The sequence below is a fragment of the Amblyomma americanum genome, chromosome 6 (genome assembly GCF_052857255.1).
Source record: "Amblyomma americanum isolate KBUSLIRL-KWMA chromosome 6, ASM5285725v1, whole genome shotgun sequence".
Classification (NCBI taxonomy): domain Eukaryota; kingdom Metazoa; phylum Arthropoda; class Arachnida; order Ixodida; family Ixodidae; genus Amblyomma; species Amblyomma americanum.
In genome coordinates, this window is record NC_135502.1 from 196,920,765 (window position 1) to 196,946,573 (window position 25,809).

At 48.5% G+C, this 25,809-nt stretch overlaps 1 protein-coding gene across 13 annotated transcripts in view; it reads left to right on the plus strand.

Annotated features, from left to right (window-relative positions):
• LOC144094329 (phosphatidylinositol 4-phosphate 5-kinase type-1 alpha-like) overlaps positions 1-18,462 on the plus strand; it is a 107,017-nt gene extending 88,555 nt beyond the window's left edge. For 5 of the 13 annotated variants that reach the window (XM_077628289.1, XM_077628283.1, XM_077628282.1 and 2 more), the window contains one exon: positions 15,053-18,462. In XM_077628289.1, the coding sequence (XP_077484415.1) occupies positions 15,053-15,115 (63 nt within the window). In that variant the 3' untranslated portion in view covers positions 15,116-18,462. Of the gene's footprint in view, positions 1-731; positions 786-15,052 lie in introns of all 13 variants that reach the window. The other 8 variants (XM_077628293.1, XM_077628294.1, XM_077628287.1 and 5 more) reach the window with 5 other exon arrangements.
• Positions 18,463-25,809: the final 7,347 nt, after the last annotated feature.

Genomic DNA, 25,809 nt, shown 5'->3' on the forward strand with positions numbered 1-25,809 from the left:
TTCCTGTCTGTGGCTGACTGCCTGAACTAACTGACAAGCATGTGTGGCTTCAGTGCAAGCCGTCTTTTTCTCTTTCTTGAAGCAAGTTGCTTGCTACGCGGGGAAGTCACCAGTCCATGTGCAGGTTCTTATTGGGGTCGTTCAGGTTGTGCCTACTTGTGCAGTTAGATCAAGTTAGCTTCCGAATAATGACACCCTGCCTGTGCATAAGTACAGCTGCTGTGTCGGACCCATTTAAAAGCCTGGAAGCACATTACCTAATACATGCAATGGTGGTCTGATATTAGCATGGTAAGAATAATGACATTTGCACATTTTTTTTGTGTGTCTGTTTGGAAAACAGTTTCATTTCTCACTATAGTCTTCTTCAAAGGCCACTTGCAATGTTTGTCAGTGTGTTTTATGATTTAGTTTTTCTTTTTTTATGATGACTTCGTTTCGTTCAAAGACCACCTGAAATCTGTGGGGCTGCTAGCTGGGTATTTTAGGCTAGGAAATAGGAAAAAGTTGCGTGGTGTCAGTTTCATAATGTGAGGAATCAGTTTATTGCCAGATCTGTACAGTATGTACTATTGTGGCTAGGAATCGTATAAAGCTCTGTTTGCACAACATTTGGACCTCCCCCTGTTCAAGCAACTTGCTCAAGCCTCTTGTGGCCATGCTGACTGCATAACCCGGTGTTGGCCGCTGCCTGAGTTAATTCTCTCTGTTGTCTTCTTCACCTGCTGTAGCCACAGAGTGGACCATTCGTTGTCATGGAAACGTCAGTGTGACTCTTCAGGCCAGTACGAAATGCAAAAAGCCTTGGGCATTTTTTGCCAGCCTTTCGCTGCCTTGTTAGCACGCACACACACATTGTTGGCCGTGCAGCTGCTTCGGTTGGTAGTGCAGGCTTCGCATTTTTCTTTTTTCCTGCGTGCTTCTTTCACATCTTTTTCATCGGTTACCTAGCACTGCAGTACAAGCTTCTCGTACACTCACTCTCAAGGAAAATAACAGTTGGAGGGGGCTGGGAAGAGGGTGCAGTGTGGAAACAGGCAGGTAGGTGTTACATGGCGCAGATGACATGGTATAACATGCACATTGTTGGTCGTCGTTGTAAACCATCTGGTCATAAGCACTGGTTTCAGTGTCTCAGTTCTGCATGTGCCAAGTCTATTGGATGATCCAGGTGTAGGCATGTTAACTTCGAGAACAGGAGGAACGGTCACTCACATAAACACCACACTCTGTACTTTGGCACCAAACTGGCTGCAACAAATGTACACAGCGTAAAAGGAGCAGCTATGCACAGACAGAGCATTGGCTTCGTAGGCTGCAAACCTTGGCACACTGTACTTGGTGCATGGGTATTGCTGGCTGTGGTGCACTTCCCCGGCTTCTGCTTACCCTCACCTTGGCGCAACATTGTGTACGGGCTCTCCTTGCTACCGTGCACCAAGGGGCAAAACAGTTGAGAAAACTGGAGCCAAGCAAACATTGTGGGGCATTTTTGTATAGTAGTGAGGGTTGCTTCTTTTCGTATTCATTTTCTTTTTTCTTAATTACGAAGCGCACATTGCCCGTCTTACAGATAAGGCCTTCAGCATGCACCAGGGCCTCAGCTATACAAATTCTTGAGTGCTACAAAACGCATCTAATCTCCCATTTCTTGTCAAGTTTCTTTAATGTAAATAATGAACATAAGCAGTTTGTAAATAAGTTTCCTCTGTAAATGCAGTAAAACCGCGTTAATTCAGACTTCAAGAGACTGGAGAAGCGTCAGAATTATTCGAAGGTTGAATTATCGGGCTGTCTCAAAAAATGTCAGAGATCACTTGCATCTTAGTAGAGTTATTTGATGTAATAGTTGGCAGCGCCTGCCTGCTTTTGATATTCGAACTGCATGGCAGTGACGATTTTTCGCCCAGTTCCACGTCTGAAACCTTTGCTGCAGGCATGCTATTGCCGCAGAACCGCTCGGAAATGGTGCAGTCATCGGTAGTCTCTCTGAAACAGTATGGTGCGGCCTCACTGATGTGCAGCTCATAGCCACCGTTGCTGCAGGGCTGGCAGCAAAGCTCCAGAAGCGAAAGCATGCAGCCGGATGAATAATGCGGTAGCATTTATGGTGTCGTCTAAATTTTCATTTATGTTGACTAACTTCCCTGATTGGTCCAGGGGTTGTTATGTCATTAGAACTACCAAATTTGAAAATCTAAGGGCTGGAATGTTCCATTACCTTCCACTGGATTATCATATGAGATTATACCAACCCTACTCACTCTCCTACCTTAATCCACCCACTGATCACCTTAATTCGTTTCTGGGGTAGGCCAACTTCAGAATGCCGTGGCATTTTCTTCTTTAAGAATGTGGTTAAGAAGGCCCTAATTTTTCCTCTGGCTAGTGATAGCCTGATGGTCGTCTCACCTGCTGTTGTGCACACGCTGGAGGTGCATGAGGAACAATGCTCTTTGCAGTTCAGGCTTGAAAAGGGATAGCTGGACAACTGCTTGCCGGGCTAGCCTTGCATCGACATGGCCTCCCCTTTGGGAGCCCGTCTAAATTAACCAGTGCGAGTTGGGCAGTGTCCTTATCAAGGAATTCCAGACACCATAGGCTTGCATGGCCATTGGCCAGGACTGCACTAGTCATCCCGATTTCTGAATTGACGAGGTCTTACCCTAATGAAAATAGGCCCAGCACATTTGCATGCTCTGGGATTACGGCCCTTTCGAGCACGATCTGACACAAGCAGTACTACCTAGTTGGAGGAAGGGTGGAAGGTGAGACAGGACCAAGTTGGGATTGGTGAGGCTGTGGGGGTCTGGTTGGCATGGGATGGGATGCTTGTTTTCATTTGGAACTGAGGACACATTCTTTCTTCTACTTGCACTCTGTTGTGCATGCCCCTCAGTCGCGGGCACCACAGGGGATGCAGAGGAAAGCTCTCTTCTGTCAGATTGCATTCGTGCTGACTGCCATGGGCTATACTGCCTTGTTTCTCTCCCTTCTACCTCTTGCACTTTTCTTACTGCCTTACATGCCAGCAGTCGGCTAATAAATGCAGCAAACGAGTGGGCACATCGAGAGATATACCGGTGGCTAGCACACATAGTGTTTTCCTCGTTCCATCTCTGCAAAGCAGCTCACCATTGCTCACACCTTGGTGCATGCTCTGTTAGCAAAAAGAGAAAGGGGAGGTGATGGCGACAGAGACAAATGCTGAAAGTTTGCTTAAGCATTAAGTAAAGAGAATCTCATCCAGTTTTGCTAGTCACACATACACCAAGCCACTTGACCCCTCTCCCTTTGTGTGTCGCTAATCCCCAACCAGCTTGGTGGATGCGTGATTTGATAGCATGGTGGAGTCATCTCAAGGGAGTTCCCAGCTCTGAATCCCGTGTTGTCCCGTCAGCTTCCCCTTGTAGTCCTTGTCTGTTTTGTTACTGGTGCCTTTGATTGTTCTGTCCTCCTGCTCCTGCAAGCTGTCACCCTGACTCTGGGCAGCTCTGCAACGCCTTTTCTCTCCAAAGGAATCTCCCTTGTTAAGAAGCAGTGTTTCTCCTATTCTCATGCCAAGGCTATTTTTAGAGCACCCGGTATATTGTGTTTTCCACTCTCACTTTCATTGTGTATTTTCCGGCTAGCTGCAAGCAAGCATGGGCAGCTTTACTGTTTCTTTTGCGTGTCTTTTTCTGTATGGTTATGTGTGTCTGTGTGTGGTTATGCACTATAGTGAGCTGTCATGAAAGACGCATGGGCCGAGATGACCTGAATGCGCTCTGCATAGAACTAACAAGGAATTCTGAGACAGAAAGCAGTGCAAAAGGGAAAAAATTTTCACTAGGTTATTCTTTTTTTAATGAGGCATTCATGAGTTTTGGAAGAGCCATTTACTCATGCTTCTGTCACCAGCCCGTTACAAGTAACTTCGAGCATTCGAATTTGTCGCAAAAGTTTATCAACTCCTTTCTTTTTTTGGCCGCTAGTTGTTTTTTCTACATGAGCATAAGCCCACAAACAGATACCTTCTAGTATCGTTGAGACAGTCTGCCACCTGCAAAAATATTTGCTCCTGTCAGATCAGTGCAGAGACCAACTTAGGTGCTAATTTTGTTTAGCTTGTGCCAAGGTGTTTGAATACCGGTTTTGGCTGCGCAGTGTATTGGTCTGCTAGTGGCCCTTTGTAGAGGTCTGACTGCCGCTCACTGTAGTGCTGTTGTCCTTTCTTCCCATTTGTTTTCTTGAGTTAACCAAGCTGTGCAAATGTCTGTATCTGTTGTGCTTTTGTTTGTTTGTTTGTTTGTTTGTTTGTTTTTCTGTCTTGCTAGCTCTACTCTGTTGACTTTAGTGTCTAACATTTTCGATGCCCTCTGTAGTCTTCCCTTGGCTGTGGTCTCTTCCTTCTTATTCTTTGCTGTGTTTGTAAAACTGTCAATAACGACTTGATCAGATTTTCCGCTTGTGTAGAATAGGTGGTGTGCCAAGGAAATAATGTTATTTTCCGAGAAGCGTGGTCTTTCAGAAAAGAACTATTCATTGTTTGTGTGCAGCAGTTCAAGAGCGAGCAGTTTGTCAGTGATGCAGCACAGAGATTGAAGTGGTTTGCTGCCTTTATGGCATTGAAACGGAGTGTGCCTTTTTGTCTAAAAAAGACCACTCCTGGAGCAGTGGCCCTACCTAGTAAAAAACCACCACCTGATGGATGACATTTGCAGCTCTCACCCTTGTAGCACGGCATCTGGTTTCACATGTTCATATCATTTGCTATGTCGAGTACTGTGAGATAGCTAGCTTGTTTTTTTTGCATCTGCAATATTTGTCATTGTCCAATTTGTTCCTCTTGGATGTGTGGCTGGGACATTTGTTGTCACCCGCTAAAGAAAGTGGCACTCACTTGCCCCTAAGTGATCAACAGATGCAGCTGGGACGGTGGGGTGCAGTGGTGAGGGGCATTCCATTTGAGTGCCTTTGAGGAATATCCTTCAAGAGAGAACTATATAACAGCTGTATCATACCTGTACTCACCTATGGGGCACATAAGGGGAGTTTAACGAGATAAGGAAAACGCAGCGAGCTACGGAAATGATATGTGCAACATTAAGAGACGAGAAGCGGGCAGAGTGGGTGAGGAAGATATGGGCTTGGGCAGGGCATGTGGTGCGAAGACAAAAGAACCGATGGTCGTTGAGGGTAACGGAGTGGATTCCAAAAGAAGACAAGCGCGTAGCAGTGGCCGGCAAAAGGTCAGATGGGTGGATGAGATTAAGAAGTTTGCAGGGATAGGGTGGCTGCAGCTGGCACAGGGCAGCATGAATTGGAGAGATATGGGAGAGGCCTTTGTCCTGCAGTGGGCGATGATGATGAGGATGAAAATTCTGGACTCATTGCAGTCAAGGTTGTAGGGTTGTTGGGCCTCATGGCGATGCTGTGATCCCCACAAGGGGGAGTTGCTTGCAGAGAATTCATGCAAATGTCTCATCCAAGACAAACATTTTTCCTTGCACTTGAAAACAGAGTCGGCATTAGGGCACGGCTCCTTTGCTTGGCGCACATGACAACTCCGCAGGTTCACTGTGGGCAAATCAGAAATGTAAACTTTGTTGCATTACTGTCACTCCTTGATATTATGCATTAAATGGGCACTGAGCAAAACTCCGCCAAATTTTTGTGCTTAGTAAAAAAAAAAATCAAATGTTTGCTTCTTTTTGCCACTGAACTAAAAATTGGATTTCAAATTGGAACTTTTTTTTGCCCTCCAGAGAAGTGGAGCTTGTGGTGCCAGTAACAAAACAGAATCTGTGATTGCCATTCAGAAGTGAATGGCGATATTCACTAGCCCCAGAGGTGCGTGTACAGAAAGATTGCCTGGAAATGCCTTTCACCCTGTATCTAGAAGTTTAATGTGCTGTAGAGCTTTTTTGCACAGAATTCAGCATCTGTTCCTGTGAACACAAGAGTGTTGCTTGGGCCACTGCTGCTGTATCATTGTGATGCTGTGGTGTGCACTTAGGCCTCTGCAGAGAATTTTTAAAAGAACCAGGCTAGCATCTCATTTTCCAACAAGCAGGAATGGGAGACATTTAAGTGGAGTACATACAGCACCCACTGGTACTGTGATTGGTTTTGGTAAGTGAGGTGTGTGAAAACATAGCATTGCTTCTCTTATACCCATATCACAAGGCCAGTTTCAATGGCGATCAAGTCGAGAGCCTTCAAAATTCTCAATTGTCATCGAACTCAAAGGAGTTGTGTCGCTGCTACAGGGCAAATCTCAATGGCCATTGAAATGGTTCTTGTGTCTTACGCCAAGCTTGCATGGCGCCGCAGTCGATACTTGGGATTTTGCGCAAATAACAAATATTGCATAAATATAAATATATTGTCACGAAGTGGCGACTGCAATCCAAGGAGCAGAACGAAAATGGCGTCTAAACAAAACCTTTTATTTGGGCTGACTTGCGCCCACAATGGACTGAATCACTCGGCGGCAGCGTAGCAACAAGTGTGCTCGGCTGTCGTTGAACAGAATGCCCGCTGCTGTCGGCCATGCTCAATTTAAAGCTGGTAGTGAGCTTTCGAGATAAAGCGTGCCATGTTGCTAGAACATTCTGGAATAACGTAGAATCAGCTCTGCTTAGATGCGATCAATCGAGATAAATCTGGTCGTGTCTTGCATCGCAAGCAAAGTGATAAAGCGGCATGCCCGCAGCTTTGAAGAATGAACAAACATTGCAAAGATTCAAGGCATTACTCCCCTCTCAAAGAAGCGTTGACCCGATGCATTAAAACAAATAAGGCACCTAGCAACAAATAAAACTCATTGTGTGAAAATAAACACTGAGTGCGGAAACACAGCCTCCTTTAGTGCTCATATTATGGCTTTAGACGGACTACATGGACAACTTCTGGTCGTACGCGGCATCACTGGGATGCAGTCATTGCGTGAGGGATGACTTCATAATCCAGTTACCTAGCCGACGAAGAACCTTGTACGGGACGAAATAGCGCCGAATGGGCATCCAAACCCAGACTTGGTCTTCTGGCTTGTATTCCATGTTTGGTCTTCGTAGGTTGTAGCGTCTGGCGTCGGTGCGCTGCTGGTCTTTGATCCGTAATCGGGCAAGACTTCGGGCTTCTTCTCTGCGTTGAAGGTAGGCGGCGACGTCGATGATCTCTTCTTCGGTAACGTTGGGCAGCATGGCCTCTGGCGTGGTCGTGGCCTCCCTGCCATGGACGACCCTAAAAGGCGTCATCTGGGTGGTCTCCTGCACTACGGTGTTGTAGGCGAAGACGACGTAAGGCAGGATAACGTCCCAGGTCTTGTGTTCGGCATCAACATACATGGTGAGCATATCGGCGATGGTTTTGTTCAGGCTCTCGGTCAGTCCGTTGGTATGCGGATGGTATGCAGTTGTCCTCCGGTGGCTGGTTTGGCTGGAATGTAGGATGGCTTGCATTAGTTCTATCACGACTGCTGTTCCTCTGCTTGTGATGAGCACATCGGGGGTGCTGTGTCGCAGAAGAATGCACTCCACGAAAAATTTGGCGACTTCTGCTGCTGTTCCGTTCGGTAGGGCTTTCGTGTAGCGGGTCAGGTAGTCGGTCGCTATGATGATCCACTTATTTCCAGACGTTGACTTTGGGAAAGGGCCAAGCAAGTGCATGCTGATTCTGCTGAAAGGGTATTGAGGGGGGTTCAGTGGGGTTCAGAAACCCTGCTGGTCGGGTGGGAGTTTTCTTTCGTCGCTGACAATCTCGGCAGGCTTTCACATAATGTGCAACATCGGCGGACAGTCGGGGCCGGTACTACTCGTCTTGAATGCGGAGGAGGGTGTGAGTAAACCCGAGATGTCCAGCTGTCGGCTCATCGCGTGAAGCCTGTAGAGCTTCTTCGCGGGAACAAGCAGGTACAACAATACCTGCTGTATTGTTGTACAGGAGATACAAGGAGATAAGCTGTTTTGTTCGCTGCGAAGTTCTTATTCATGAGGGCATCATTCTGTACACAGAAGAAAGACAGTCCTCGCTTGAATAAAGCGGAGGGTGAAGAAACCTTGCCTTCCAAGTACTCGACGAGGTGTTTTAGGTCAGGGTCCGAGCGTTGCTGCTGGGCAAAAGAGCTGGGGCTGATTGGTCCCAGGAAGGCGTCCTCATCATCATCCGGCGGTGATGCATCTACAGGGGCTCGTGAGAGGCAATTGGCGTCAGAGTGCTTGTGTCCGGACTTGTAAACGACTGTGACGTCAAACTCCTGGAGGCGTAGACTACATCGAGCGATGCGGCCAGAGGGGTCCTTCAAAATGGCAAGCCAGCACAGCGCGTGGTGATCGCTGACCACCTTGAACGGTCGTCCGTATGGGGGGGGCAGATTTTCGATGTAGCCCAGATGATGGAAAGGCACTTCTTCTCAGTTGTCGAATAGTTAGCCTCGGCCTTGGAAAGGGAACACCTAGCGTATGCGATGACTTTCTCTAGCCTATCGCTTTTTTTGAATGAGGACGGTGCCCAGGCCCACGCTGCTTTCGTCGGTATGAACTTCATTATCTGCATTTTCATCAAAATGCGCAAGGATCAATGGGGACTGTAAAGGACACTGAAGTTCTTTGAAGGCTTCTGCTTGCGGCGCTTCCCATTTAAATGGCACGTCTGCTTTTGTCAGTTGGGTCAGGGGCTCGGCGATACGCGAAAAGTTTTTCACAAATCGTCGGTAATATGCGCAGCCTGAGGAATCTGCACACTGCTTTCTTATCGGCCGGTGGTGGAAACTGTTCAATAGCAGCTGTTTTATGCAGGTCTGGGCGTACTCCCTCCTTGCTAACGATGTGGCCTAGAAACAGCGGCTCTTCATAGGCAAAGTGGCACTTCTCTGCTTTCAAGGTTAGGCCAGGTGACTTGATGGCGTCTAGTACTGTTCGAAGTCTTTTAAGGTGCTCTTCAAATTTCGAGGCAAAGACAACGTCGTCATCTAAATATACCAAACAGATATGCCACTTCAGGCCTGCCAGCACTGTATCCATTACTCGCTGAAACGTCGCTGGTGCGGAACAGAGACCAAATGGCATCACCTTAAAGAGCCCATCTGGAGTGATGAATGCGGTCTTCTCGCGATCTCTTTCATGGACCTCAATTTGCCAGTAGGCGCTCTTGAGGTCCATCAATGCGAAATACTTGGCGTTGCAGAGCCCGTCCAGTGTGTCGTCGATGTTGGGGAGGGGGTAGACGTCCTTCTTCGTGATGGTGTTCAAGCGGCGGTAATCAGCGCAGAATCGAAGTGCACCGTCTTTCTTTCTCACTAGAGCAATCGGTGCCGCCCATGGGCTGTTTGAAGGCTGGATCACATCGTTGCGGAGCATTTCATTCACTTGGTCCCAGAAGGCTTGCCGTTCTCGCGGCGACACACGGTAGAGGCTTTGGCGGAGAGTTCGGGCGTGCTGGTCGGTTATAATGCGATGCTTGGCAATTGGTGTTTGTCGGACCTACGACGATGACGAAAAACACTCGCTGTAGCTTTGAAGCAGATTTGCAGATCTGGTCCTGTCTGTTCCGGGGCATGGCTGGGTTGATGTCGTAAGTGGACGTGTTCTTTTGGTCAGGCGAATCTTCTGCGGAGGGGTGGGAGAGGGCGAAGGAGTTTCGTACGTCGGATATTTCGTTGAAGAAAGCAATCGTCTTTCCGCTGTTAATGTCCCAGTATTCTTTGCTGAAGTTAGCCAGCAGTACTTTGGCCTGGCCATTGTGGAAATGTGCATGCCTCTTGCAATGCTGATTCCTCAGTCTAGAAGCAACGGCATGTTCCCTTTGATGATGGCTTCAGTGTATAAATATACACTGGGTATTCGTGGCGCCTGCAGTCCCTATAACGCTTGAACTTGGTTAAACAGCGTGCGCTAACAGGACGTACACAGGAAACTTGGGAGACATAGTTTCCTGTGTACGTCCTGTTAGGGCACGCTGTTTAATAGAGATGTACCAACTAGCCCGTCAGAAAGTTCTACTTGAACTTGGTGGGACGCTCACTTCTTCCTCAAGGACACTCGAGGCAATGTGATTTTCGAGAATTCTTATCGAAGGGATGGCCTCGTCCGTCGAAAGGGTGATCAGCTTGGATCCCAGGTCAGTGATTGCCTTATGCTCATTAAGGAAATCCATGCCCAAGTTCACTTCGCGGGAACATTGCCGTAGCACAAGGAAGGTCGCAGGATAGGTATGTCCTTTGACAGTCACTCATGCTGTGCATTGTCCTGATGGCGTAATGAGGTGGCCCCCTACATTGCGAATTTGTGGGCCGTCCCAAGTGGTCGTGACTTTCCTTAGCTGCGCAGCGAATGTTCCATTCATCACTGGGTAATCGGCTCCTGTGTCGACAAGAGTGGTAACTTTCTGGCCGTTGATAACTACTTCTAAATCGGACGTCCCGGCTCTTGCGTTCCACGTCATCCTGGGTGTCGGGTCACTGCTTCATCGGGTATGAAAATCGTGGTTAGAATGTGTAGTCAAAGCTTTTCTCAGCAGCGGCGTTGTTTTGAAGGCGGTTCGCATCGTGGTCGAGGTTGTCATTGTATGCGGCGTCGGCGTGTCGGGGGTGGCGTCTTCGTGCGTCATGGACGTTGGAGGATATTCGGTGTTTCACTCGGGAACAACCTCACCTCCAGTGGTTGCTGTCTTTAGTTTCCCCTACGGGGGCTAGGAGACCTTCCTCATACCGCGGCTGCATATCTGCGGCGTGGCAACGCAAAGCGCGAGGTTGATGGTGAGTGCGAAAGGTGGTTCGACATGCACTCCTCTCGACGCAGGTACTCATCGATTTCCTGCGGACATTGGCCGAATCGTGGTCGTATGATAGGGGTCGACATTTTTGGCGAGGTTGTGGTGCTCGTAGCAGTGTCTTTTCATTGTCGGGTGCGGTCCAGCAGGGTCCCAAACTCAGGCTCCTCTTCCTGAAGACGTCTGCTGGCTCGGTTAACTGCTGGCTTGTCCTCCAGTGCAGTACGCAGAGGGCTGGTGTCACGACTTCAACGGGCGTCCGTGGAAGGCACCCAGCACCTCCACCAGATGTCACGAAGTGGTGACTGCAATCTGGGGAGCAGAACGACAGGGAAAATGGCGTCTAAACAAAACCCTTTAGTTGGGCTGACTTGCGCCCAGAATGGACTGAATCACTCGGCGGCGGCGCAGCAACAAGTGTGCTCAGCTGTCATCGAACAGAATGCCCGCTGCTGTCAGCCGTGCTCAGTTTAAAGCTGATAGCGGACTTTCGAGATAAAGCGTGCAAAGTTACTAGAACATTCTGGAACAACGTAGAATCAGCTCTGTCTAGATGCAATCAATTGAGATAAATCTGGTCGCGTCTTGCATCGCATCACAAGCAAAGCGATAAAGCGGCCCGCCGGCAGCTTTGAAGAATGAAAAAACAAACACTGCAAAGATTTGCGGCAATATACTAAATGCTGAAATGCACGCATACGTGCATGTTGTTTACAACCCTTTTAGTTGCACATAAGCGATGGACGCCGGGCATTGTTCCTAGCACCATCTACTGACAGATGCAGGCACTGCTGTAGCCGCTCTAATAAGAGAGGAGTCAAAACCAGGCCAGTCGAACTGCATCTGAATGCTGCTTCGGCAGGCTTAACACTTGCGATATCTGAAAACAAAAGCTATTTATCTCTTGAAACTTTGTGTGAGAGTAAGAATGGGCAAATCGAAGATTAATACAACAGTTTAGAACACAATATTGCTTTGAGGGATTAGCGGCGAAGCTGTTATCACTGTGAAGCGAGCAGCCAGGGCGCTGCCATGTTGTCAGCGCTACATAAGCAAGCAACACAAAGACCGCAGCGTAAAAATTAATGCGCTTAAAACCAGACTGATAGAATTTAAAATTATTGTACAGACTGCTTGCATTAAAGTTTAGCCGAAAAATGTTAGTTCATGCTTTTGTGCCGTGAATGTATCGTGCACGAAAGTGCGCTTGGCGCCGCTCGAAGCAACGCTAGCAACCTTGGGCAGCAGTCAAAGGCCCTCAAAATCTCTAACAAGAATAAAAGCGCAACAACACGACACAAAGGAGGAGGAAACCGACAGGACAGGCACTACCTGTCCAGGATAGCGCCTGTCCTGTCGGTTTCCTCCTTCTTTGTGTCGTGTTGTTGCGCTTTTATTCTTGTTAGCTATGAACCAACATGCCCCGGAGAGTGTTTTCCTCAAAATCTCGATAGAGTTCCGCACTGCTCCGTTGACTCGATGTCCTTTGAAACTGCCCGTGTAGCAGCGCTCGATCGCCTTTGAGTCGATAGACTATCAGTTCGAGGGCCTTCGAAATGCCCGTGTGACAGGGGTATTACATCGGGAGCCTTGGCTCGCGGTGCCTTGTTTTGTGACCCATTGGCCCGGAACATTTCAGCCTGATTTGAGAGTGGCATACATTATAATGGTGTTCTGGATTTTTTCCTATTGGTTGCTGTTCAAATTTTGACACCAGCGGGATGCTTACTGAGTCATACTTGCAGGTCAGCGACTCAGCATACTTTCTGTGGAAATCGACTGGTAGCATTTCCCCTTCCCCCTTTGACCTCTGGTACATCCAAGGCAGCAGAAGTGATTACGAATGGCCTCTCTTGCCAAACTCCCTTTCCTTATCTTTTTCCTTGCCACTGTAATTTGTTCTTAACTGTCAGTAACGGTCAACTTCGACTTTGCCAGTGCGGCTTATCAGGGTGAAATGACTCCTGGTGTACATAATGCCAGCATTCCATTTACTGCTGTCTTAGCTAAGTCTTTCACTTTTTAATCACACCATTTCCTCCGGGGGCAGATGTGCCCTGCGACTTTTTTTTTACGTCTATGCTTGTTCTCGGAGTGGAAAACTGTACTAAGTAAAGCCCAGTGTGTTTACTGCTTATACAGATTGGAAAGGCCAGTGATGCGCTTGAGAAAGTTTAGAAAGCTGCACCAAGTAAACAAAGAAGATGGAGGAATTTGTTATAACAGCCTAAGTTAAAGTTGCAAGAGTGAATAAAGCTGGACAAGTTTGTTTGAAACCAGTGCAGTGTGGGAGGCATTTCGTCACTATGTGCATGTTTCTTAGTGGACTTTGCCAAATGTGCTAATGCAGCTGAAAGAGGGCATTGCTCTCTCCCAGCTTTTTCTTCACAATGAATGGAGCGCATCTGTTGTGTGGAGCAGGCAGCTGCATGACTTCTCTGCCAGGGGTCGGTGGCACATGCGAGGCTCCTCCTCGCTCCTCTTTAATCTCGCAGTGAGGCCTCACACCCGCTTTGGCACTGCAGTGAAGTCTCATTAATTCAAAGTCGCTTTGGTCCTGTGCACATCTATGGGGTATGAATAGGGCTTCACTAATGTGAACTGCATGATTGGAACGGTCAGCATGTAGAGGGAGAGTTTCCTGCCTTGGTAAGGACATGCACTGTGAACAAAAATCTGAGAGAAAAGAAGTGGGTTATATATTTCAGGTGTCAGGTATATCAAGGACAACGGGCTTCCAGCTATCCTGAAAGGATTGCGGTTTTTGGTGCATTGAAGTTGTTTGTGAGCTTGTCAATTTCCGACTTTTTCTCGCTTCTGGCTTTCCTTGTAAATGGTTTATGTTACCCCTATGTGTTTGCGTTTTGCCCCTGGTGTTTGCCTGTGGAGGGGGTAGTTGTTTCCTTTGTTCGTCACAATCTTTTGAGATAGTAGCATTATTGAAGCATAGAATTTAGGGTGACAGGAAGTGTTGAACATGTAAACTAAGCGTAGAAGCTCGGCATCCTACGTTAAACTGTCACTTGTCAGTGCACACGAATGACCAAGCTGTTTGTCTGAAAAGGTGACAAGATCTCGCAGCGATGGCAGCAAAGGGCACCTCCTTTGCGTTTATTGTCCTTGCCATCAACATTGTAGTATGTCATAACCATAAGCTGTGGTACTCACCCGCCTTTGCAAAAATATGCTGCTGCAGTAATCTGATTTGTGTAGACTTTGGAAACTCTGGTGGTCTTAGGACAGGGCAGTCGCATTATGGCTGTTGCTGAAATTGCTTCATTGCTGGGGATAGCGAAAAGTTCATGGTTTTTTTTTTTTTTCACTCTCGTGAGCTACGCATCATTCCATGACTGTGCTGAGCATTGTATTGAAACCTGTGCATGTTTGGGGGCAATTGCTGTTTGACCTCCAATTGCAGATATGCTGCATGTGACTGCTACTGACTGTGCAGAGATTGAGTGTGGACAAGTTGCATGACGTTGTGTGTGTGTTTTTTTTTTTTTTGTTCTTGCAGCATGAACATACTTAGAACAGATGCGTGTATGTCATCCTTGATAATGTGCCTGTCAGGGATAGGGCAGAGGAGCCTACCCAAATACCTAGTCACTCAGTGTGCCCACTTATCTTTCCTGATCCAGTGTACCAGTTAATTCCAGCCTGCTGAGCAGCTTGTATTGCCACCAAAATAGGTAGCTAATCCTCGCACATCGGCATCCAGGCACTAAAGTCTTATTTTCAAAAAATAGCGCTAGTACTAAAGGAAATTCCCCATTCTTGCTGACATTCGAGAAGGCTTTGGGCAAAAACATGTGGCATTCATAGTTGAAAGCTACAAGTAGTTGTTTATAATTAGCCTGCTATTCTATGTAAGATTATCACTCTTTTTTACCATGTTGGGTCTTGTTTGGAGCGTTGATGGACAATGGCTGCCAACACGTCCCAACCCCAGCAAGTTCTTTCCTTCTCTTCTTTTCCTTTGAACATAGCTACATTTGTGCTTAGGGTTGTGTCCATGCCAATAAGACGGAAGAGTGCGAACTGATGAGTCGGACTGGAGCATGGCTACATCTCTGGTGGTTCTCTGTGGTCTTCTGCCTGGCTACTGGTGGTTCCACTCCGTGCATGTTGCGAATGCCTGCCTGCCTGCTTGCCCGATAGTAACCAAAAAAACGCCCCAGCTTTTCGTCACCCCTCCCTAGTGGTAGTCTTATGCCCAGCATGCCACCTGCATGGCCACCGCCACCCTGACCAGCGGAGAGCCGAGGCATCGCATCTGACCGGCCGTTTTCTCTCATTGCAGCCAGTGGCCAGCTCTGCCTCTGTACGCCACGACCTCCTCCTTAATCCCATTAACGAAGATTGAGCCCAGAGAGAGACAAAAAAGAGAGAGATCCCGCCTTGTGAAAGACTACTGTCTTGTGTGCTCTAGTGTGGTGGCATCAAGAGGAACCACCGGCCTGCATGTGTGTGCGTGTTTTCGTGTCGTTCGTACTGCCTTCCCCCCACCTGACAATGCTGGAAGCATTTTTTCTTTGTTTTCTCATTTGAACTTACCAGTGCTTGGTGACCATTCACGTCTATTTTTTTTTTTGCCGGCTTTCCATATGCTTTTTTTTCTCTCTTTCGTTAATTTCATGCCCGAGTATCTTCGAACAAACCACTTAACAGATGCAGCATCTTGATCAACTAACAGCGTGTGTCATGCCGTCACCAGCGCACCTGCGGTCCGCCCGGCAGCCGCCACTTGGGCCTCATTCATTTTGTCTCTTGCCCGAGCCTTAAGACTGTTGGTTAATCCGTCTGTCACCATGCATTGATGAGATCAGTGATTGTGGGCGCTTGCCCTAGCTTTTTATTTTTCTGTACTTTTTAATTGCCTACTCGTGTAACTGGAGTTGAGTATTCCGTCACTCTGTGATTCACTCTGGTTGTTGATGTCCATGTGTGCATGATATAATCACTTGGTGGAACGTACGTTGAGTGGTTTTGTGGAGGCATCTTGCGTACTGGCTGCTGTTGTAGTCTACATTGTGTCTGGCAGAGTGCAGAATCCTCCTTTTTATTTTGCTTGTGCCTGTGTTTGTTGGAACTTGGCGCAAACCAGCCTGGGCCGGCTGCTTCAAAGCAAAGAGGGAAGGAGTAAACCTAGCTGAAAGCATCGGTAGTCAGAGACAAGCGGCACTCTGTGTTGTACATTGTTGTTGCCCGAGATTCTCTCGTGCATTGCCATGCAATACTGCATGCCAGGAGAGAGTGTGTTGTCGTCGCTAGCTACTTGCACCTGGTGATCCATGTACAGGAACCGCTATGTAGGCTGTCACTTCACTGTGCCATGGATGTTGTGCGCCTGTATTACTTACTGTCCTACATGTGTGTATGTAGTGGGAGAAGCACAGGCATCCCTTTCTTCACTGATGTCACAGATGAGAACCAGTGTGACTTGATGTCACTGGTGTCCACATTTGAAGCCTTATCAAAGCCAGCGTCTGTTTAAAATATGCTGCGCAACGTACGTATTCCAAGACTGGTGCTGTGAACTGAGCGGAACAAAGGTGCTAGTGTGTCTGTCATTTTTAGTCTTTTAACCAGTGTGCATTGTTGGTTGCAAATGCTTTTGAAAGTTGCATGAGATAGTTGTGTGGCAATCTTCCCTGTGTAAAATAAAACAAGCGCTTTTCTGGTAGTATGTGGCAATCTTCCCTGTGTAAAATAAAACAAGCGCTTTTCTGGTAGTATGCATGATTTTTACATTGTTTGGTGGCGCACGCCATGTTTTCACGACTATCACTTGGAAGTTTACATTTATTTGTCTTTCTCTTCCAGTATAATGTGCTCCAAAAAAAGTGTACTTCTCCTTTATCAGCTGTACTGTGGCTCCGAGACACACCCGCGTATTTCTGTCAGGCAACAGGTAGCATATCGGCTTGTGTTTGGAGCAGAAAGATACTAAATTGGCAAGGGCCAGAAAAGAAGCACTGATAAATCATGTGCACTGTTCCTTAGTTAATGGTAACTCTTCTTTAGCTGTGTCTTTTTTTTTGGAGGCCTTAAGTAGGTTGCAAACAAAAGTTTCCAGGACATGCGAGCACTGACCCAAGTGCATAGCTTTTTTATCAGCACCTGGCCACATCTGTTAACAAGTCAAGTGCACATTATCTAGCGTGCTAAATGATACATTTGTTGGCACACGTGGCATCTATGTTACCATATTGCCAGTTGTGCTTCCTCGGGACTTTCATCCCTGATAGTGCGTTGCCTGTGCTTTCTCGATACGCAGCTTGTGTTTAATGCATAACTGGTTGCAACTTTGCACTGGTGGTCAGGGAAGAAGAAAAATGTGCGTAGTGGCAAAAAGGTTGCCTACCCGACAGCAGAGTAGTGAGAATTTCACGAGACAATAAGAATTTCACGAGACAATAAATTCTCGTGCTGCTTGTGTTTGAATTGAATGTCTTCTCAGTTTGTGACTCTAAATGATTTACAAGACTGCACTTTTTCTCCCCTCCCCCCCCCACCTAACTGCAATCTCCAGGTCTAGATTGGGTGAGTGAAGTAGAGTACATAGCAGCTTTGTCCTTTTGTGTGTGTAGCTGGCAGTTCCCACTCCCATGGCTGAATACCGCTCACTGTTCGGAAGAGACAGGAATGCGCAGCTGCATTAATGGCTGCTTATTCCCCCGCACGCATGATGCTGGCTTTGGGTTTCCTAACCTCCTGTTTTCCTTTGTTTGAAACAGCAGGTTAATGTCTTCTTTTTTCTGAATTTATAGTGGCATTGATCCTGCTTGTACTTTTTTTTTCTTTTTGGTACCTTCTAGTATTAAACCATGTGCTGCCTTGGTGCAAATTAAGGCACTTCATTTTTTTTTTTCAACATCTTTTGTTCAAAAGTGCCTGTACAGCCCTGAGCAAGTGATATTTTTCTAAGGGCCCTAACTGCTGTTGTGTAGTTTCAAAATTTCAAATAGCCTCAAAACCTGGTGAAGTAAGCTTTCTTTTTTTATTCTTTAGGTGCCATGGAAGGAAAGTTTCAATAAACATAGTAGTATACTTATATACCTCATGCACAGTTCTGTTGTCGTCGTATTATTAATACCTTCCCCACACTTGCAGCAAAAACGATAGGTTAGGAGTGAGCGCAGTTACCATTCTGTTTAGCCTTAACACCTCTTTTCACCTAGGTTCTGTGCATGTTTCTGGTGGTCAGTCCAGGTATTTTTTTTCTTCTGGAGATCTGGTTAGCCTGATGGGGATTAATAACTTGCAGCAAATAAAATAGAGTGTGTGCACACAGTGCGGACTACGCTCATTGGGGCTTAACATTTTCTCTGTTTTCAGACACGTCTCTAGTCTTCCACAGAAAGTGCAACCCACTTTGCAATGACCAGCCTCCTCCCCAGCTTCCTCTTCCTCCCCGGCTGCTTTCCAAGCATTCAAGGTCACAGGTGTCAAGAATATAGCTGTACATACTAACCACCTCTTCGTGTCCTGTAAAGAAATTTAACTCTCAAAGATTTCACTCCCCGCCCTCGACATACTACACGGCACTGCGAGCATCTCGCTCTTACTCTTCGAATCTTGGGCCCGTTTCTCTCCCTTTCTCTCTTGCCTTGCATCGCAGCAAGTTATGATTTCCACGCGCTTACACGGTTTTTTTCATTTTGTACATAGTTAAATAAAGCAAAGACACGACAAGTGTATGCATCGCCATTGTTTTCTGTCTGCGCCATTTCTCGACAATCCACCGTGGTGCCTTCGGTCTTCCCACCTGGATTCAAGCCTGAAGACGGAGTGCAGGGCCTCTTCGGTTTCAGTCACTGCATGCAAAATGTGTGCGAAAGTTTTTGTACGTGCAGAAGAGTCATTTTTCAAAATTCTGGTAGTCTTGCTTTTGCCAGATACAGGCCAAGGCCAGAAAGCAGTGCACAATGTAAAAAAACAAACAGCTACTTGCTAATCAACCAGCAGTTTTTGTTAAATTTATTGTAAAGGTCACATTGGTGGCGGCGAAACACCTGCAGTTGTACACTACTCATGATGTCTTTACCAGTCTCCTGTGTCATCTGCTAGGAGCATTGAGCATAACCTAAAATGGCTGCCATCAGGGCTGTTACCGTTCCACTCGCAAAGTTCATCATTCCATGGCTAAAAAATCGGACTGGTGCAAAACATCGAGGCTAGCACCACTAATGGCTACTGAAATGTTTTGAAAGGATGGGCCAGAGCAAACAGGTGCACATGATGATGTTCGGCAAAAGGATGGTGCTTTTCGGAGCTCTTACTAAGGTTCAGTAGTGCATAAAAAGAGCTACAGTTTGCTGTAAGGAATGACGTATAGGTCCATGGCTTGTACATAACACCAAAGCCACCTTCATGGTGCAGGTGGCCTTCCATAATTTCCCCGAGTCAAGTGATTAAAGCAGATTAGACAACATGCTGGCTTTCGCTGTGCCTCTGGTTCGTCAACATGGCTGCATTGCGACATCAGCGCAGGCAATCTATTAGAAGCGGTATGCAAGGAAATACATCTATGTAAGGCAAGTAGTGATTGCAAATTTGGACCGTAAGAGAGAAATACCTGAAAGAGTTGCAGTGCAATGGTACTCTCGGGTCATGAATAGCAGTTACCAGTATCCCTCAGCAGGATGCAGTAGTACCTTATCATTACGCTGACCTCTACGACAAACTTAAAAAGAAACGCATAAAATGTAACTGCAGAGACTTGGCAAAAGGAGCAGGATGGGCTGAGAGAGGTGGTTAGACAACAAACGCAAAGGAATGTTATCCTAGCTGAAGTCGAAGAGAAAAATGGGCAGGGCATATATTGTCACGTAGTGGTGGCGGCAGTCGAAGCAGCGATGAAGACGGACGAAAGGGTCTTTAAAAGAACTGTTTATTGGGCTGACTTGCACCCAAAATGGACTGAATAACTCGGCGGCGGCGAAGCGACAAGCGCGCTCGGCGGTCGTCGAACAGAATGCCGGCCGTGCTCAATTTAAAGCTGATAGCGAACTTTCGAGATAAAGAGCGCAAAGTTACTAGAACATTCCGGAACAACGTAGAATCAGCTCTGCCTGGCTGCGATCAATCGAGGTAAATCTAGTCGCGTCTTGCGTAGCAAACAAAACGATAAAGTGACGTGGCGGCAGATTTGAAAAACGAACGCACTGCAAATATTCGCGGCATTACTCCCCTCTCAAAGAAGCATCGACCCGATGCATTAAAACAAATAATGCGACTAGTAAGGAACAAAAAAACGGATCTTGCGAAAATAGAGCATGGAAATGCAGCGGCCTTTAGCGCGCATAATACGGCTTTAGACGGACTACATGGGCAACTTCTGGTCGTACGCGGCGTCGCTGGGATGCAGTCATTGTGTCAGGGATGACTTCATAATCCAGTTCACCCAGCCGACGAAGAACCTTGTACGGGCCGAAATAGCGGCGCAAAAGCTTTCCACTCAATCCACGGCGGCGAATGGGCGTCCACACCTAGACTTGGTCTCCTGGCTTGTATTCCGCATTGCGTCTTCGTAGGTTGTAGCGTCTGGCGTCGGACCGCTGCTGATCTTTGATGCGTAATCGGGCAAGCCTTCGAGCTGCTTCTGCGCGTTGAAGGTAGGCAGCAACGTCAACGTTCTCTTCTGTAACGTAGGGCAGCATGGCGTCTAGCGTGGTCGTGGCTTCCCTGCCATGGACGAGCCTAAAAGGCGTCATCTGTGTGGTCTCCTGCACTGCGGTGTTGTAGGCGAAGACGGCGTAAGGCAGGATGAGATCCCAGGTTTTGTGTTCGGCATCGACATACATAGCGAGCATATCGGCGATGGTTTTGTTCAGGCGCTCGGTCAGCCCGTTGGTCTGCGGATGGTATGCAGTTGTCCTCCGGTGGCTGGTTTCGCTGTAGCGCAGGATGGCTTGCGTTAGTTCCGCCGTGAATGCTGTTCCTCTGTCCGTGATGAGCACATCGGGGGCGCCATGTCGAAGAAGAATGCACTCCACGAAAAATTTGGCGACTTCTACTGCTGTTCCGTTCGGTAGGGCTTTCGCCTCGGCGTAGCGGGTCAGGTAGTCGGTCGCTATGATGATCCACGTATTTCCAGATGTTGACGTTGGAAAAGGGCCAAGCAAGTCCATGCCAATCTGCTGAAAGGGCCTTGAGGGAGGTTCAATGGGGCTCAGAAATCCTGCTGGTCGTGTGGGAGGAGTCTTTCGTCGCTGACAATCTGGGCAGGTTTTCACATAGTGTGCGACATCGGCAGACAGGCGGGGCCAGTAATACTTGTCTTGAATGCGGCGGAGGGTGCGAGTAAACCCGAGATGTCCAGCTGTCGGATCGTCGTGCGAAGCCTGTAGAACTTCGCGGAGACAAGTAGGTACAACAAGGACGTAGGCTGTTTTGTTCGCTGTAAAGTTGTTCACAAGGACCTCATTCTGCACACAGAAGGAAGACAGTCCTCGCTTGAATGAAGCGGGGGGTTAAGAAACCTTGCCTTCGAGGTACTCGATGAGGCCTTTTAGGTCGGGGTCCGAGCGTTGCTGCTGAGCAAAAGAGCTGGGGCTGATGGGCCCAGGAAGGCGTCCTCATCATCATCCGGCGGTGATGCATCTACAGGGGCTCGTGAGAGGCAATCGGCGTCAGAGTGCTTGTGTCCGGACTTGTAAACGACTGTGATGTCAAACTCCTGGAGGCGCAGACTCCATCGAGCGAGTCGGCCAGAGGGGTCCTTCAAATTGGCAAGCCAGCAGAGCGCGTGGTGGTCGCTGACCACCTTGAACGGCCGTCCGTAGAGGTAGGGCCGGAATTTTGACGTAGCCCAGATAATGGCAAAGCACTCCTCAGTTGTCGAATAGTTAGCCTCGGCCTTGGAAAGGGAACGGCTAGCGTATGCGATGACTTCCTCCAGCCTGTCGCTTTTTTGAACGAGAACGGCGCCTAGTCCCACGCTGCTTGCGTCGGTATGAACTTCAGTATCGGCGTTTTCATCAAAATGCGCAAGGATCGGTGGGGACTGTAATCGACGCTGAAGTTCCTTGAAGGCTTCTGCTTGCGGCGCTTCCCTTTTAAACGGCACGTCTGCCTTCGTCAGTTGGATCAGGGGCTCGGCGATGCGCGAAAATTTTTCCACAAATCGTCGGTAGTATGCGCACAGTCCGAGAAATCTGCTCACTGCTTTCTTATCGGCCGGTGGTGGAAACTGTTCAATAGCAGCTGTTTTCTGCGGGTCTGGGCGTACTCCTTCCTTGCTAACGATGTGGCCTAGAAACAGCAGCTCTTCGTAAGCAAAGTGGCATTTCTCTGCTTTCAAGGTTAGGCTAGACGACTTGATTGCGTCTAGTACTGTTCGAAGTCTTTTGAGGTGCTCTTCAAAGTTCGAGGCGAAGACAACGACGTCATCTAAATATGCCAGACAAATTTGCCACTTCAGGCCTGCCAGCACTGTATCCATTACTCGCTGAAACGTCGCTGGTGCGGAACAGAGACCATATGGCATCACCTTGAACTCAAACAGCCCATCCGGAGTGATGAATGCTGTCTTCTCGCGATCTCTTTCGTCGACCTCAATTTGCCAGTAGCCGCTCTTGACGCCCATCGATGAGAAATATTTCGCGTTGCAGAGGCGGTCCAGTGTGTCGTCGATGCGGGGGAGGGGGTAGACGTCCTTCTTTGTTATGTTGTTCAAGCCGCGGTAATCCACGCAGAATCGAAGTGAGCCGTCTTTCTCACTAGAACAACCGGTGCCGCCCATGGGCTGTTTGAAGGCTGGATGACGTCGTCGCGAAGCATTTCTTCGACTTGGTCCCGGATGGCTTGTCGTTCTCGCGGTGACACACGGTAGGGGCTTTGACGGAGAGGTCGGACGTGTTGATCCGTTAAAATGCGATGCTTGGCAATTGGCGTCTGTCGCACCTTCGGCGATGTCGAAAAACACTCACTGTAGCTTTGAAGCAGATTGCGAATCTGGTCTTGTCTGTTCCGGTGCAGGGCTGGGTTGATGTCGAAAGTGGGCGAGTTCTCTCGGTCAGGCGAATCTTCTGCGGAGGGGTCGGAGAGGGCGAAGGAGTCTCGTACGTCAGATATTTCGTCGAAGAAAGCAATCGTCGTTCCTCTATTAATGTGCCGGTATTCTTCGCTGAAGTTAGTCAGCAGTACTTCGGCCTGGCCATTGCGCAAATGTGCGATGCCTCTTGCGATGCTGATTCCTCGGTCTAGGAGCAACAGCATGTTGCCCTCGATGATGGCTTCAGCGTTAATGGCTTTCGTGGCGCCTACGGTCAGGATAACGCTTGATCGGGGTGGGACGCTCACTTCCTCCAGGACACTCAGGGCAACGTGATTTTCCCGAGTTTTCATCGAAGCGACGGCTTCGTCCGTCGAAAGCGTGATCAGCTTGGATCTCAGGTCGATGATCGCCAGATGCTCATTAAGGAAATCCATACCCAAGATCACTTCGCGGGAGCATTGCGGTAGCACAACAAAGTTCGCAGGATAGGTATGTCCTTTGACAGTCACTCGCGCTGTGCATCGTCCTGATGGCGTAATGAGGTGGACCCCTGCGGTGCGAATTTGGGCCGTCCCAAGTCGTTGTGCCCGAATGCGTGGTCGTGGGGCGTTAATGGCAAATCCTCGAAGACCGATACGTCGGTACGGGCAGTGACGAAGAATATGGCCGGCCTCACCGCAATGGAAGCACAACGGTCGGAAGTCCTCCAGGCGTCGCATTTTCTGGGGCTTGCGGAGAGGAGGAGGAAACAGCTGAACACTTCATACTTTTCTGTAAAGGGCTTCACCCTACAGTGGAAGGCAGCGAGGCTGACTTACTCAAGGCATTGGGGTTTAGGGATAGTGAAGGGAAAGTGGATTTTAAGAGGTTAGAAGTAACCAAGCGAAGGTTATCTGATTGGTGGCTAAAAGCAAGACAGGAGTAAAATTTCACAAGACATGGCTAGGTGGCTTGAGCCACCGCCCGATGTAAAGGGTTCAGCCGTATCCATCCATCCATCCATGAGCGTCGCTCATAGGCTGGGCGGGCGGGGGCTGGGAGGCGGCGTTGTGGAACAAGTGGCTCATATCGGGGAGGATGTGGGGGTTGTCGCTGGGGCTGGGCAGTCCTTATTGCAGCGGCGTAGGTCATGGCCTGGGGTTCTGTGGCCGTAGGGGTGCCAAGTGCCTGTTGCACTTCTTCCCGTACCACGTCCATCAGAGTCGCTGCTTGTGGCTGTGGGGAGGATGGCAGTAATCGGCGTAGCTCCTCTCGGACGATTTCGCGGATAACCTCCCGCAAGCTGTCGCTGGTGGTGGCCGGCGTGTCTGAACGGATTGCACAGGCAGAGGAAGGATGATTGTACTGCCGAGCTCGGACGTCGAGGGTCTTCTCAATCGTGCAGGCTTCTTGCATGAATTCCTCGACTGTTTTTGGCGGCTGGTGGACGAGGCTTGCAAAGAGTTGGTCTTTTACGCCGCGCATTAAAAACTGAACTTTCTTTTACTCGGTCATCCCGGGGTCGGCGCGGCGAAATAGGCGCTTCATCTCCTCGACGTAACCGCGGACGGGCTCATTCGGAAGCTGGATCCTGGACTCGAGGAGTCGTTCGGCTCTTTCTTTCCTCACGACACTGGTGAATACCTTCAATAGTTATCTCTTGAATAGCTCCCATGTCGTAAGGGACGACTCGTAGTTTTCGTACCACGTGCGTGCGGAGCCATCCAATGAGAAGAACACGTGTGCAATTTTTGCCGCATCATCCCACTTGTTGAATGACGCCACGCGCTCAAATTGATCCAACCATTCTTCAGGGTCTTCGCCTAGAGATCCATTCAAAGTTGGTGGCACCCGCGGTTTCTGCAGTATGAATGGTGTCGACATCTTCGGCGAGGTTGCGGTGCTCGTAGCCGCGTCTTTTCGCTGTCTTGTGCGGTCCGGCAGTTTCCCGAACTCAGGCTCCTCTCCCTGGAGACGTCGGCTGGCTCGCTGAGCTGCTGGCTCGTCCTCAGGTGCGAAGCGCTCAGGGCTGGCTTCACGACTTGAAGGGGGCGTCCGGAACATGGAAGGCTACCCCGCACCTCCACCAGATGTCACGTAGTGGTGACGGCAGTCGAAGCAGCGATGAAGACGGACGAAAGGGTCTTCTAAAAGAACTGTTTATGGGGCTGACTTGCACCCAAAATGGACTGAATAACTCGGCGGCGGCGAAGCGACAAGCGTGCTCGGCGGTCGTCGAACAGAATGCCGGCCGCTGTCGGCCGTGCTCAATTTAAAGCTGATAGCGAACTTTCGAGATAAAGAGCGCAAAGTTACTAGAACATTCCGGAACAACGTAGAATCAGCTCTGCCTGGCTGCGATCAATCGAGATTAATCTAGTCGCGTCTTGCGTAGCAAACAAAGCGATAAAGTGATGTGGCGGCAGATTTGAAAAACGAACACACTGCAGCCCCGCCGCGGTGGCTCAGTGGTTAGGGCGCTCGACTACTGATCCGGAGTTCCCGGGTTCGAACCCGACCGCGGCGGCTGCGTTTTTATGGAGGAAAAACGCTAAGGCGCCCGTGTGCTGTGCGATGTCAGTGCACGTTAAAGATCCCCAGGTGGTCGAAATTATTCCGGAGCCCTCCACTACGGACCTATTCATTCCTATCTTTTTTCACTCCCTCCTTTATCCCTTCCCTTACGGCGCGGTTCAGGTGTCCAACGATATATGAGACAGATACTGCGCCATTTCCTTTCCACCAAAAACCAATTATTATTATTATTAACACACTGCAAATATTCGCGGCATTATCCTGTCGAGAGCAGATAACTAATGTTCCCTGAAGATAATTCCAAGATAATGTTAGAAGCAGAGTGCGACAGGGGGTCACGTGGAGAAATTAAGTTTGTTGGGATGGGGTTGTTTGAGGGGGCCTGAGATAATTCCCACCCCTCTGCAAGCTATGGCCACTGATCTAAAGGCCAAATGAATTAATGACGAATGACCCACATAGTACATTGTAATCTAGAACAAGAGCTGTGTAACTGCTCTGGTTGCTTCCGCATTCATACTTTGGTACACGCCGATAATATG